Below are 15808 nucleotides of genomic sequence, written 5' to 3'. Positions count from 1 at the left end.
CAATCTCGGAGCTCCGAGATCACAGCCGATACTTTTACCGCTGGGTGGTCGATCTGGACCTAAACCGTCCCGAAGAGACGGTAACAGGGAAGAGTATGTCTTGCTCATCTCAGGGACATCGCAAAGTCCCTGATTGATCCAAGTGAATCTCTTCTAGCCGGCGATAGAAACGCAGCCCCAAGCTGCTGAAGTCGGGACAGCTCCGCAACCGGAGGAAAGCGGAAAGAGAAAGTGTGTCAATCTGGTGAGGAAATTTTATTTTTACAAAAGAGACTGCCCAAAAAAGATTAAAACCAAATTAAATTTGTAAAGAAAAGAAAATAAGCGGCGAATTTAAGCTATTTTGGATAGTGTGTTATCCTTTTTTAAAAATTATCTTCTATGGATGGAAGTTGTGCAAACACTTCCTATTTTTTAAAGTGAAAGTATTGGCTTTTCTTCTACTTTTTTTTTTTTACCTATGGATTAAATCTTTTTTTTTTTTTTCACAATACTGGCTTGGATGGGGTTTTTTTCTTCTTTTTTCTTTGTTCCATTTTTGAGCCTTGTTTCTTTTAAGCTTGGAATATGAAGAGGATATAAAAAGAATATAAAGAAAGCAGTAACATCAGAGGGAAAAGAAGTTACACTGCCACTTGGAGGCTGGAGACTGAGTTCTGGAAATATTTTTCTCTCTCTTTTCTTTGATCATTTTGACCTTGCACTTCAAAGGTTTTAGCTTGCAAAGAGATAAGATGGGCTGTTTATGCAGGTGCCCTTTGAATGTCTCTTTGGCAGCGAGAGAGAAGTGAAAAACAAAGCTTTGTTTTCCAACTAGAGTGGCAGTGTTTATAAATTGGACAATGGCACAATACCAAGAAGAAACCATAACATTACAACAGATTATGTTTGAAATTCAAAAACTATTAGAAACATCAGAGAGAATTGAGAAGAAATTGGAAAATATAGATGGTGATATAGCAAAATTTGTTGAAATTGAAGATAGCCAGCTAATGGAAAAAGTGGAGGTTAGAGTCTCAAAAACCCCAGGGCAAAATGAAGAAAAGAGCCAAGATAACACTGGATATTGACAGTGATCTGAGTGTGGTTGGAAATGGAAAGAATGGAACATGGAAAGGGAAGAGAGATGGAAAGGAGCTCTACCCCAGATTTCAAGGTATAGAAGAAGAAAAAAGAGAAGAATTGATGGATTCAAGGAGAGAAACTTTGACAAAAGCACTACTGATAACCAAAGATAAGCTGATTAAAGAAGCTGATGGAGGGTCTCGAGATTTTACAAGATATGTAAAAAGCAACAAGTTGCAAAGAGAAGTCCACACAAATTTGATTAAGGAAATAACCAGAAGACTAATTCCACAATTGGCAAAAGACATAAGACTGCACTATTACTGGAAAGACACAGGTTGAGATATGAAAACTAATAACAAAATATTAGTCAAATTTAGTTAAAATTAGAGTATTATGTTAAAAATGAAGTGATAATGGATATAGTTAGATAAATAATTGATAATGATAACAATGTACACATATATATTGGTTTGACAAGAGGAAATTTGGCATAAATTTTTAAATGGTGACCATGAAATGAAGTTTAGAAATTTTGCTATGTATGAAAGCCTATAATATTGAAATTGGATTGATCATGGATATAGTTAGATAAATAAATGATATTGAAAATAGACAATGGAATGCCATTATGTGGTTTTGCTTTGAATTTTGGAATATTTGTTATAAAGGGATGTTAAAACAACTATAGTCATATGAAGGATGAGGTATGATGATAGTAATATATATATAAATATATTTGATGTAAAATATATAATTTGATATGGATTATAGGTGATGACTGTGGAAGGGATGCACGAAAGTTCTTCGTAACCAATTGACACACTTTTTATAATTTGTAATGGAATATGTTTTTATGGTGTTTGTTGTGTCTTGTTTGTTTGTTTTTATTCAATTTTTCTTTTAAAAAGTCTTTTTTATTTGTTATTATTTAGCAGGTTCAGAAATCATTAGAATTTGCTATTCATACATGGTACATGGTATGTATAGGTATGTACATTGCTGTATAGATATCTGTGATTATAATATACGATGCTATAGGGCACTAATGCAGGTAGTCCTCATTTAGCAACTGCCTTGCACTGTAGTGATGGGCTGTCTGCCAAAAGGCTACGACATACACATGAAAGAAAATGTATTTGCAAGAACAAAGAGTGTTCAGAAGAACAACTAGACACAAGGGTATTTTTCCCCCATGCCATCACTCTGCTAAACAACGAATTCCCACAACATTCTTCAAACTATCTAGAAAGGCAGTGTTATCATCATTATTCTTATCTTCCATATTACATATCTCCTTATCTTCTTATGACTATTACTTTGTTGCTTGTATCTTATGTTTTATATTGTTTACTTAGTATCCTTGTATGATTTATGTTGGTTACTTATTTAGTATCCATGACTATCACTGTGTTGTATCTAGTGTTTTATGATGAATGAATTTTTACAATGACTGTGATCTATTACTATTGCTGTATTTACACAAAGCTTATGCACCAGAGACAAATTCCTTGTGTACCTAATCACACTTGGCCAATAAAGAATTCTAATTCAGTAAAAATCCTCAGACTTAGCAGTGACATGTTCTCAAAGAAATGGACAACAGTCCCAAGAAACTGTTTCTGTGTTGGTATGCAGATTTGTATCATGACAATTTCATTTTTTTAGGAGATGTTCCCTTTAAACAAGAAGGGGAGGGGCTGCTCAAAATGAGAGGCCTATCATTGCATTTAATGTGTAATTTAAAGCAAATAATTCAATACAGGAAGAGTGCATTGTGAGCCCGACATTATTTTATTTGCTCCTTGATTAGAGTAATACAAGTAGTGTAAACAAATTACACTTCATAATTTAGCAGTTAACCATAGAAATATTATGTGCCATAAAAAAGTGAAATTAAAAAAGAGAAATCTATGGGAATATAAATGCCATTTTTTTAAAAAAAACAGTAAATTGATATTAGTTTAATTGATAAAAAAATAAAAGTATATAATTACAATAACTATCTAAAAACTCTAAAGCAAACAGATACATGTATCTTGTTTATATGAGGCTACTTACATTGGCTCTATAGACCACCAAGTAATTGAGGGATAGGTTTATCCTTCCAATGCTGAAGAATAAGTCGGTTGTAAATAGGACAGCAAAAACCCACTTTCTTTGCCATGCAAAAGGAATGTAGTGGAAAAAAATATTAGTATCTCAGAAAAAAAAAACAATTTAATGTAGTGGTTAAAGCATCATGCTAAAAACCCAGAGATTCTGAGTTTAGTCCTACTTTAGGCACAAAACCAGCTGAGTGGCCTTGGGATAGTTGCTCTCTTTCAGTCTTAGGAAAGAGGCATAGGCAAACCACTTCTTAAAAAAATATTTCCAAGAAAATGCAAACTTGCCCGGGCAGTCTCGCAAGAATTAGACACAATTGAATCAAAAGGGGGGGGGGGGGCGGAAATCAGTGGTGGGTTTCAGGCAATATGCCCCGGTATGTGCGTACCGGTGCCTGCCAGAAGCAGCAGCCACCGTACCAGAACGGTGCTTTGGAGGACCCTCCACCCGCCCTCGTTCCTCACCTGTATTTGAAGGAAATGGGCCATCTGCACATGCGCAAGGCTCTGCCGAGCAGCTGGAGCATCGCAGGTGGTGGGTGCGCATGTGCACACCCCGCTCCGGTTGCAGTGTACCGGTTGCAACGGGAGCTGAAACCCACTACTGGGAAGAATGCAGAATACTAAGTCTTGTGCCACAATGGAGTTGATGCTTGCAATAACAGATAGGATTTATCTTTTAGGACACAAAAAAAAAAAATACGAATTCATAAACGTGTTTCATTTGTGACAAAATTGCAATAAAACATAAATTGCATTTCTCTATGTAGATTATGAAATAATATTTAAAGATTTCTAATTTGTTTAAAATGTTAATGCTACCATTTTGCTTAGTGTAATAGAATTTTAATTTCTATCCGGCTAATTCAGCTAAACCATTCTCCTTTATTTTTCTTTTCCAGTTGCTACTGCGTCATAAGGAAATCATGATTACATTAACTGAACTCAGATGCTTAGCAGATGCCCAAGCATCATTTCACATCTTGAAACCGTGGTGGGATGTTTTCTGCTACTATCTTACGATGATAATGCTGCTTGTTGCTGTCCTTGCTGGAGCTCTTCAGCTCACTCAGACTAGATTGTTATGTTGTCTTCCTTGCAAGCTTGAATTTGACAATCATTGCACAGTGCCTTGGCATCTGATTAAAAGCAACATCAATGAATCCTTCAACTCTGCAACGCCAGAAATTCATCCTCTTCAAATCCAGAATTACCTTCATAGGCAGCAGTATTCTTACATTGATGCCGTGTGTTACGAGAGAGAACTTCATTGGTTTGCCAAATTTTTCCCGTACTTAGTGCTTCTCCACACTTTCATTTTTGCAGCTTGCAGTAATTTCTGGCTTTACTACCCCAGCACAAGTTCAAGGCTAGAGCATTTTGTAGCCATACTTCACAAATGTTTCGATTCCCCTTGGACCACACGTGCCCTATCAGAAACAGTTGCTGAGCAATCTGTGAGGACTGTGCCATTCTCCAAATCGAAAACATTTCTTCCCTCCCCCAGCAACATGACAGAGCTGGAGAGCAAGAGGCAATCAATGTCCTACTCACAGACTGGACTAGAAACAGCTGGAAGAGAGAGCACTTCAAATGTTCTTGACCGAAGAGAAGGGGAACAAGCAAAGTCGATATTTGAGAAAGTGAAGCGATTCAGGGTACATGTGGAGCAGAAAGATGTCATTTATAGAGTGTATCTAAAACAGATTGTGATCAAGGTCATTGTGTTCATTTTAATAATGATTTATGTTCCGTATTATTTAACCTTTATTAACCTAGAAATCGATTGTATAGTTGATATCCGAACCTTTACTGGCTACAAGCGATACCAATGCGTTTATTCACTGGCTGAAATTTTTAAAGTGCTTGCTTCGTTTTATGTTGTCCTGGTGATTTTATATGGCCTGACATGCACTTACAGTTTGCTATGGATGCTGAGAAGTTCACTTAAACAATATTCTTTCGAGAAGCTGAGGGAGCAGAGTAACTACAGCGATATCCCTGATGTAAAAAATGATTTTGCCTTTATTCTTCACCTCGCAGACCAGTACGACCCTCTATATTCAAAGCGGTTCTCGATATTTCTCTCCGAGGTGAGTGAAAACAAGCTGAAGCAAATCAGTCTCAATAATGAATGGTCTTTAGAGAGGCTGAAGAGCAAGCTGGTGCGAAACCCTCAAGAGAAAATGGAGCTTCATCTTTTTATGCTCAGCGGCCTGCCTGATGACGTCTTTGAACTCACAGAGATAGAAGTTCTAACACTAGAGCTCATTCCTGAGGTTAAACTTCCACCCTCTCTAAGTCAGCTCTCCAGTCTTAAAGAACTAAACATTTATCATTCAACATTAACTGTAGAATATCCGGCACTGCACTTCCTCGAAGATAATTTAAGAATTCTGCGCCTAAAATCTGTTGACATGGGAAAGATTCCACGCTGGGTATTCTATCTAAAGAACTTACAGGAACTGTATTTGACTGGATGTTACGTGCCCGAACCCCAGAATGGCTTCTACAGTGAGGGTTTCCAAGACCTTGTGAATCTGAAAGCAATTCATTTAAAGAATAGCCTTTCCCGCATACCTCAGGTGGTTACAGACCAATTGCCTTCACTGCAGAAATTGTCTATTGACAACGAGGGGAAAAAACTGTTAGTGTTGACCAACTTGAAGAAACTGTTAAACCTGAGAATCTTGGAACTGATCAGCTGTGATTTGGAGCGTATCCCTCATTCTATTTTCAGCCTAAACTATCTGCGTGAAATAGATTTGAAAGAAAATAACCTACGAACGGTAGAAGAAATTATTAGCTTTCAGCACCTTGAAAATCTTTCTTGCCTGAAGTTGTGGCACAACAAAATATCTTACATCCCTGTCCAGATCGGTACCTTAGCAAACTTGGAACAGCTCTACTTAAATCACAACAACATTAAAAAAATCCCACCACAACTTTTTCTTTGCAAAAAGCTACATTATCTGGATCTGAGTTACAATAAGCTAACCTCTATTCCTGATGAAATCCAATATTTAACAAATTTGCAGTACTTTGCTGTTACAAAGAATCATGTAAGTAGAAGCTAATACTAAGTAAATTTTGAAGTATTTTTTTCAGATCCTCCTTATTCTTTCCTCTCATTTATACACTATCCATCTTTGACTGAACTCCGATCTATGTTAATGGCCAGCAAAATGCAGCCTGATCTGATTCATCTTCATTCAGCTGCATTGACATTCCTTCATTTATATATTTACTTAAGGAGCCTAGGGCACACAATAAGATTCCCTTGTAAACAAGAAGTGGTATGGCAATTCAGACGCTGCTAAAATATGGTTTCCAGTATCCTTCATAGTTGGCCATAGTTGGATAGAACTGCCAATAGTTGAGATTCAGCAATATATGGAAGACCATACATCAACTTGCCTTGATGTAAATAGGATTGTATGAAGGCGGGTCAAGTGGTCACATCCTTCATAGCTGATGAGATTTCTGATTTAAAAGTGTGCTTATAAATGTAGAGCAGGAGTGTCAAACTTGATTTCATTGAGGGCCGCATCAGGGTTGTCCTTGGGGGCCAGGGTGGGCATGGCCAGCTCGATATCACTCATGTCGGGGGTGCCTGTGGAGGACCCAGAGCTTTGTCAGCGAAAACCGAGCTCTGTTTTTGGCTGTGACTGCCTCCTGCAACCCTCTACCAGTTAAAATGGAGTTGGGAGTGCCGCCTGGGACTCTCGCAATTTCTGTTTTCACTGGCAGAGGCACCATGGGCCAATCCTTCGCTGTTTCCAGGGTGGTCCTGCGGGTCAGATCTAAGCATGCCATGGGCCGGATCTGGCCCCTGGGCCTTGAGTTTGACACCCCTGATGTAGATGAATGACCTTGACAGAAATATGCAAGAACTGTTACTTAGGCGAAGACAGCTGAAAAAACATTCTGCACACAATATTGTGTAAAGCACAATAATATTTGGAAGTGGCTCAGGTAAACATTCTTCTGATTCACCGGAGTATAAGAACGAGGGACAGCCCAATCTGATTTGCAACATTCTCTTATTATAGCATAGCTCAATAACGTATAGTTCTAATTTTTGTGTGGAGTTCATTGTCTGGTCTACCTAGTAACCAGTTTGGTGTAGCATTTAAGGACCCAAGCTAAACACCAGGAGACTATGAGGTCTAGTCTCACCTTGTGCGTGAAGCCAGCTGGGTGACCTTAGCCAATCCCTCCCTCTCAGTCCTATGAAAAAGAAGGCAATGACCAAAGCATTTCCAAGAAAACTGTAGAAACTTGTGTAAGGCAGTTATCAGGAATCAAGATTGACTTGAAGGCAACAAACAGAAACTACCTAGGACACGGGTGTCAAACTCGCGGCGTCACACTGCCGTCACGTGACATATCGTGACATTTTTCTCCCTTCACAGAACTGGGGTGGGCATGGCTTGCGCATGACGCATCCAGTCTACGGGCCGTCAGTTTGACATCCTTGACCTAGTGGGACTCACAGTTGAAGAACTAATGGTGCTCCCTGTGTTTTTTGAGGATGCTGTTGTAGAATGCTGTGTCTTTTTATATCACTTGAGAATTTCATGGTCTGAGCTGTTGATCCAAAATCTACAATTATAGACAAACAGTATTAGTGGTGGTGCATCGCAAATTATACAAAAATTCCCTGCTTGTTTTGAAAATATAAAGGATAGCATTTCCAAATCTTACTAGTTTTCATTGGAAAAGATGAGTTATAGGTGTAGAAAAGAAACATTTTTTTAAAAAAAAAACATTTTTTTTTTAAAAATATGATGAAATCTCAACTCTCTGGTACAGCGGGCCCTCGAGTGCCAACCGTAATCTGTTCCAGGACTTCGTTCGGCACCCGATTTGGTCGTGACCAGTAGCAAGACTGACTGTGAATGCACACACACACACAAAATGGCACTGCAGGGGAAATCGCCCACAGCTGTGTTTATTTGGCACCCGAGAATGTGTTCATGACGTGAGTGAAACATTTAGCAGATTTTTCGGTCGGCACCCGAATTGTTTGTCGTCTGAGCCATTCGGGACCCGAGGTTCCATTGTACTTACAAGAAATTCTCTTTCACTAAAAGCTTTTTTTTAAAGCAAGTGTTCCAATTTAATCTCAAATCTTAATAGCCAGCATCTACACATTTTCTTCTTTTTTTTCCTTCCTGCCTTTGCAGAAGCCATTTTGTAAAATCAAATTACCTCCTCCTGCCTTCAGTTAGTATTCCCTGAGGAAGGCCATTTGAGTAGTGATACTTGCCCATATTTTAGAGATTTGTAGCAGACTACTGAGTGGTTTAGTTCATTGCAGGTCTTTGTTTGGAAATAGGCTTTAAAGAGTGAATTAACAGGATCCAATCTGTTGGATCTTGAAACATTATCCCGGGATGCTAGTGAATTAACAATTACATGAAATGCTGACTACTTAATGAGCCTTGATGGCTCAGTGGTTAGAATGCAGCACTGCAGGCTACTTCTGCTGGTTCACCGACAAAAGGGCGACTGACAAAAGCATGCCCGACTAAACCGCGGTGACAAAACCGCAAGTTCTGAACCGCACCGACGAATGAGCGCTGAATCGTGCCGACAACAGCGCGCCAACAGAAGGGTGCTCTAAACCTAAACCTAACCCTAAACCTAACACTAAACCTAACACTAACCCTAACACTAAACGTAATGCTAACCCTAAACGTAACCCTAATCCTAACCCTAAACGTAACGCTAACCCTAACCCTAAACCTAACCCTTACCTTAACTTAAATCGCCCTTCTGTCGACGCACTGTTGTCGATGTGCTGTTGTCGGTGCGTTGAAGACGTCATGGTTTTAGTGACGCAGTTTTGTTGGAACGGTTTTGTCGTGCGCGCTTTTGTCAGGTCACGCTTCTGCTGACTGCCGGATGCCTGCAGTTTGGCAGTTTGAATCTCACCAGGCTCAAGTTGACCCAGCCTTCCATGGTTAGTAAAATGAGGACCAAGATTTTGGGGAGAATGCACTGACTCTGTAAACTACTTAGAGAGGGCTGTAAAGCACTGTGAAGTGGTATATAAGTCTAAGTGCTATTGTTACTGTATAATTTATTTAAAATATATATCATTAATATGACTAATACATCCTTTTGAAAGAGGAAAGAAAGTGTGAGTACTGTTATAATTTGAGGGCATTCCTTATACTAAGTTTGCAGGACTAATTTACCAATTGAAAACAACTTTTTATTACTTGTTTCTTTTAGATTGAAGCACTTCCTGATGAATTATTCCAGTGCAAAAAGCTACAGCACCTTCTTTTGGGACATAATAGCCTAATGTACTTGTCCCCTCAAGTTGGTGAGCTTTCCAACCTTGTTCATCTGGAGCTCAAAGGAAACTATCTCGAGTTACTTCCTGCTGAGCTAGAGGAATGTAATTCTCTGAAACGGAGTTGTCTAATTGTAGAAGAATGCTTGTTGAAAACACTTCCCCTTCGAGTAACAGAGCATATACAGATATGCTTGGACAAAGTTTGAGATTGAGAAATGTTGTGTGTATGTCGACAAAATCATGGTTCAAAGAAACATATAGATGAAAGAAGAGCAACACAGGTCTGCTCACTGACTTCAACTTCCTGATAATAAATCAACATTAAAATCCCAAACAAACATAGACCTGGCAAGTAACTACATGCATTTCATCCAAACCTCAAATTAACGTGCAGAAAATTAAGTGGTTGGTGTAATCAGTACTTAAGTGGCCGAGATTGAATAACATTATTCAGGTCTAGAAAAGTTTTTTTTTCTTTTCTTTAAATGGCAGTTCTTAAATAGTTGTAAGGACCAACTAATACATTTTCCATATCTTTTACTGTTGGCACATATATAGAGGGAAAGAGAGACTATTCGTAAAACCTTCCCTATATAAAATCTGTTTCAGAACTAAATGTTCACCTGTGTTTTTGAAATATAGGAGTGCTTCCCCACATAGGCATAATGAAATTTCATTGGGATGCTATGAACTATGTCCAGATTATGGTACCAAAGTTCATGAAATCCAGACTCCCAGTAATTTTTGCTGCTTTAACACTGGAGTTGATTATGTATACCTAAAGGAAAACAACTGGACCTGATATAAAGGTAAAATCAAATCTTAGAGAACTATGCAAGTGGTAAAATTCAACATGTCACTTTTTTACTATACTAATATATTTGCTTTTACTAAAAGAAAAAAGGCTAGGGCTTTAATTTTGAGCAACAATAGTTATGTAATATGCAATATAGAGGGTCTCCTTCCTTTTAAAAACCTGGCTATTTATTTCTTTTCTCCCCAATTTTTTGGTCCACCATACTAAAGATTTTAAAGATGTCCCTCAAGTTACAAGTAATTGTAGAAATAGCATTTTAAGCACTTAAGAATAGAGTGTAGCAAAATATTTAATGAAAAGCACATGAATGCATAAAACTTATATATTTCTCTCTTGTTCAGAAATGTCCTTTGAAAAACTAACATAAGGCGGAATTTTCCTATAACCTCATTCCTTATTTTCACTAAAACAGGAGGAAGTTTATTTACACCTGTAAAGCTGAGTCCTAACTAATATTTTCTAACTTTAAAGAACTAGGAGAATTTCTGTGATAGCATATTGAGTAGCAAAGGAAGACGGGAGGAAAAATGATGAAAAATGACCCTTTTAACACAGTGTTTTCGCTCCTTGGCAAATTGAAAGTGAGTGAACTTCAATTCCCAGAATTCATAGCAATGGCTATGCTGGCTATGCATTTCTGAGAGTTGAAGTCCATATGTCTGAAATTGCAAAGGTTGAGAAACACTGGTTTAACTGAAACCTCTAATAGACTGAAGTGTTTTTTCTGTGAATGGAAAAGCAATTCCAGGAAACTCGGGATTCAATCCGTGGTTATTTTGATGCATTTCAGTCTTGTTTGGGCACATCATCTTTATTATGGCTGTGGTACTCTTGTATGGGGACTTGGGGGGAGGGATTTTGGCTTCTGTTGTAAAAAATACAGTAATTTGATCGCATGCTTTCAGAGAAAATGAATCTTTTACTTATGTATGATATAGTTTTATAATCCACTATCTTCATCATGTGCCCAGTTTTGTGATTGAATTGAATGAGACACTGGAAATGTTGGGTTTTTTAATATAATTTTTTGATTGCTTCTTTAAATGCAGCACACTTGTTTTAATGATGCCATAAATTTGAGTTGTTTATTAAGTGAAAGTTTCTCATTGTTCATGTTATGTCCATCTGAAGAATTACATTCCAAAGAACTTTCAGAGTAACTCTCAGGGAACACACACATGTGTTGTCGTTTTATGGGTTTGATGCAACTCAACATTTCCCCAGCTTTTTTTAGTTAAAGGTACAATTTATTATACAGGTACCTTTTTTGCAGTAATTTTATTAAGGACAATAAAAGATGATACAAAGTTTAAAAAAAAGTAAAGAAAAAAGTGCAACAAAATGAAAAAGGAAGAAGCATTCCCCTTTTTAATAAAGCAACTTTCCATCCTCATCACAAGTATATAAATAGTTTCATAAACCTTTCTCCTTCTCTTAAATTAACAAATATAGCTCATCTGGTCTGTTTTGCATCTGGTACACCTGAGAGGGCTGACGTGTTGAGTGGAACTATCTTCCTGATTATGATTAAATAACAAAATATCCAAATTGATCAAGAAATTCTTGAGATGGGTTGTTATTAAGACTATCAGCTACCCATAAGTATCTTTCAAGAGGCTTCTACTACAGCTAACACATAGAAGCCTTCAGTCATTCCCTGTTCAAATCCTTGCATGAGTTGTCCTCAGAAAACCAAATTTGGAAAGGAATGGAATTGGAAATTGTCATAATAATACAGTCAGGTGGAATTCTGAAATAGATGCTAAATGAACTATCAAAATCTGCCTACCATATTTTTCGAAGTATAAGACGCTTCAAAGTATAAGACGCACCTAGCTTTTGGGGAGGAAAACAAGGGAAAAATGTCTGTCTCTGCCTCCTAGCTATTTGCCTCCTTGCAACAAGCAGCACAGACAACATACACTGAAGTGTTACATTTCAGACTATACTAGTACAGATGCTGTTAAAATTGATGTGCTTTCTGTTAAGTATAGTTATTCTCTGCTATTTAAAAGAAGATGCAATAGCCCTGGGCTTTTTCAGAACAAGCATTTATTTTAAAAAGCTTCATTTTGTTAAGTTGTCTAGAACAATAATAAAGCAGTCTTTAAAAAATAAGTCTAATATTTTGAACATTCTATAGGCATTTATAGTTACGGACTTACCGCCTTGCAGCAAACAGCCTGATTACCACAAGGGGGAAAAAATCTGCCTCTGCCTCCCAGCAATTTGCCTCCTTGCAGCAAACAGCAAGTTTCACTTTCAGTTTCTCCAGATCATCAGCTGTTTCAGCTGCAGGGATTGCTATAGCCTATTTCAGCCTCTTCAAGCCCATCCCCCCCCCCTGTTTGCTGCAAGGAGGTAAATTGCTGGGAGGCAGAGACCAAAGGGTTGGGGCCGGGGGAAGGTTACATTCAGTGTATAAGACGCACCCAAGTTTTCACCCTCTTTTAGGTGGGAGGTGCGTCTTATACTCCGAAAAATACGGTAAATTAAACAGGACTTTACAACCTCAGACAACACTCTGGTTGACTTTCAACATTGATATTTCTGCCGCAAAGCCTTCCTAATCTGATTTCCAACTGAATTGAGGCATACATCAAAGTAGTCTGTGAGATTCAAGATAAGTCTATCTCATGGAGATGGCATACTCTATGAATACAGCTAACTCAGCCGCCCTTGATACTAGTGACTCCCTGGCACATAGGGATAGGAAGCAATCCTTACAGAGCACCTCATCTCTTGTGCCTTGGTCAAAGCATCTTTCAGCAGGAAAGTACCTAAAAAATTAATATCCAGCAAGAACCAGGGCCCCTCCAGATACTCAGATCCTGTAACTTTGGTATATGCCACTTTATATCACCCTGGGTCTACTATAGGAAAATGCATTGGACTTGTCATCAAGGCCTTTCTTTTACTGTGTAAATGGAGCATCCAGCCTACTCAGGCACTGACGAAATCGGTAAATTGGAAGGAGTTTTAATGTCTCTCCTGTATTCCTGACTTTTCAAGCTTTGTTACACTGAGCCTTTTTTTCTGGCTTGTAACTCCAGAACTGGAGAAAAGAACTCTCTCCTTCCATAAGAAGCAATTTCAGGCAGCTTTTGAACCCTATCACTAGTATAAGTATGAAGAAATACACTGTACTCACTTTAACCCACACCATCTCTGCTGTAGAAAAAGGACCATCATGTACAATTTTAAAAAGTGGTGTTTTTTTTTTGTTTGATGTAAGAAGAGTTATCTTAATATTGAAAGATGATGAATTGTTATCTTGGGAACATTTTCTAAGGTTATCATGAATCTGATGTTCCCTGTTTGAAATAAGCCCGTCTTTTTACATTGGGTTTCACCAAAAATAGCTTTGAACATTCTCTCCCCCCTTGAGATATTTATCTTCTAAAGAGGTTTTCCCCATCTTGATGCCTTCCAAATGTTCTGGATTTCCATCCCCTGCCAACTGCCATTAGCTGACAAAATAAAGACTTTGAGATCCAACACATTGGGAAGACAATGAATTGGAGAAGAGCGAAATTGTGTTTTGAAATAAATAGCAGGAAAAAAATGTAGAGAGTTCCTTTTGCATTCATAAAGGAATTGTGGTAGATAAGAAAGTTTTTGAAAATAGCATTTCCAGACTTTGTCCTCACCTTATGTATTTGACTACAAATCACCAACACTCTTAATTGGTACATGCTGAATGATGGGTTGTAATCGATCACATTTAAAAATTACAAGCTTTGGGGGTAAAATGGAAATTAATAATACTTCTAAAAATAAGACATTTTTTAAAAGCTGTAGGCAAGATATCTAGAGATAAGTGCATGTAATAAAACTTCAAGCAAATTAGCGTTTTAATATTTGTTGCAAAATATGGTTCACAAAAGGCAAGAAATTGAAAGGCTGGTGATTCTAGCCTTAACGGATGCCACAGTGTGCCTTCTGGATTTCTTTTGTGCCCCATTCCTCCAGTAGCAGAAGTGACTTATAAGTATTTTAAATATCTAGTCTGTTGCTTTCCATCATCTCACTATTTATGTATTAGAAGGAAATTCTGCTGAGAGCAAATGAACTAAATTCTTCTTCATGATTGTAGGCTAAATAAGCTTAAACCATATTTGTAGATGGCACTTATTTTATACTGTACACCATGGTGGTTCAGTAACTAATGCTGCTGGGCTATGGGGGGGGGGCTTTGAATATGATCTTACATATGTTGACAGATTTGTTGAGAATAAAATTTGAATAAATAATGGATAAATGGATAAACATCAGTTATCTTGTCCATGTTTCATTTCTCAATTCTATTTTTTTTTATTTGTTAAAGAAGCGAGGGTTGTATACATTTATAAACACAGAACATTTTTGTTAATGATAAGCACTATCCAGCTTATAAACACTCATATCTGCATTGTGGAACCTCTGGATCCAAAGATTTTTCATCTTTGCTTCTGGTTGGATAGCACTGCCCCAAACACTTTCGGAGGGCAACCTAGGGATCCTTCTAGACCAGTGATTGCTAATCTTTTGCAGACTGAGTGCCCAAAGCACACACATGAACCCCCCCCCAAATGTAATGTGTGTGTGGCCCCACATGTGCCCCCGCGCATGTGCTCTGCCCCCCACGCATGCATGGCAGAGACCTGAAGACCAGCTGGTTGGTGGGACGTGCGTGCGTATGCGCGACTGGGCTGGGACGACAGGTCACATGCCCACAGAGAGGGTACTGCGTGCCACTTCTAGCACACGTGCCATAGGTTCGCCATCACAGTTCTAGACTCACCAGTTCCTCATCAAAGAGCAGGTGGCCATGGTTGCACTGATTGTGCCCATTCCTGGATCAGAAGGTCTTTCTTAGGGTTACTCCTGCCTTACATCATCTCATGATTGATTACTAATGCACTCTACATAGAGCTGTCCTTGGTGACCACTCAGAAGGTGGTTATGGGAATACTTCCTATGCTCATATAACACTAAGCTCTATCTTTTTTCAACACAGACCATCCTGTCCTTGGATGACTGGGTGGACTGGACCTTAACATTTGAACTACTGTAAGTCCATGTATTTGCCATATGCTAAATAAAAAACTTAAGTCCTATGCTCTCATAACACTCTGCATAAGATGCACAGATCACTTGCAAGACTGGTAGGGTTAGCATGTTCTCATCCCCTCTTCCTCAATATTTGGCTGGCTCTGTCCCTCCCTTTTCTCAAATACCAAGCGTGGGAATAGTGTGACCCATTGGATGATATTTTCCCCAGCATTTTATATGCTTCTATGTTTTTTTAAAATTTTGAATGGCTTTTTAATGTGATTTTTGTGGAGTCTGTTGTTATTGGAAAATGTATGCTGTCTTGAGTCATGTGCTGAGTAGGGAAATGGGAAAGGAAAGACCAGTGCTTCATTTTATAAGCCAATTGTTTATTTCAAGATTTTGTGAACATCTACAGTGTGCTTCTCTCTATTTCCATCTATGGTATAACAATATTATTAAAATTATATTGTATTT

The 15808-nt window shown here is 38.2% G+C and overlaps 1 protein-coding gene across 4 annotated transcripts in view; it reads left to right on the top strand.

Annotated features, from left to right (window-relative positions):
• The window catches only part of LRRC8B (leucine rich repeat containing 8 VRAC subunit B), a 40800-nt gene extending 26229 nt beyond the window's left edge, over positions 1-14571 (top strand). For 3 of the 4 annotated variants that reach the window (XM_014062825.2, XM_014062823.2, XM_014062822.2), the window contains 2 exons: positions 4073-6232; positions 9414-14571. In XM_014062825.2, coding sequence (XP_013918300.2) covers positions 4097-6232; positions 9414-9686 — 2409 coding nt within the window. In that variant the 5' untranslated portion in view covers positions 4073-4096 and the 3' untranslated portion in view covers positions 9687-14571. Of the gene's footprint in view, positions 1-2000; positions 2056-4072; positions 6233-9413 lie in introns of all 4 variants that reach the window. The other variant, XM_087719333.1, reaches the window with a different exon arrangement.
• Positions 14572-15808: the final 1237 nt, after the last annotated feature.

This window comes from Thamnophis sirtalis, unplaced genomic scaffold (genome assembly GCF_051295495.1).
Source record: "Thamnophis sirtalis isolate CommonGarterSnake01/CBP01778 unplaced genomic scaffold, rThaSir2_p1.2 scaffold_7, whole genome shotgun sequence".
In the NCBI taxonomy this organism is placed as follows: Eukaryota; Metazoa; Chordata; class Lepidosauria; order Squamata; family Natricidae; genus Thamnophis; species Thamnophis sirtalis.
The sequence above is the reverse complement of the archived record's forward strand: the minus strand, read 5'-3'. Positions and strand labels throughout refer to the sequence as shown.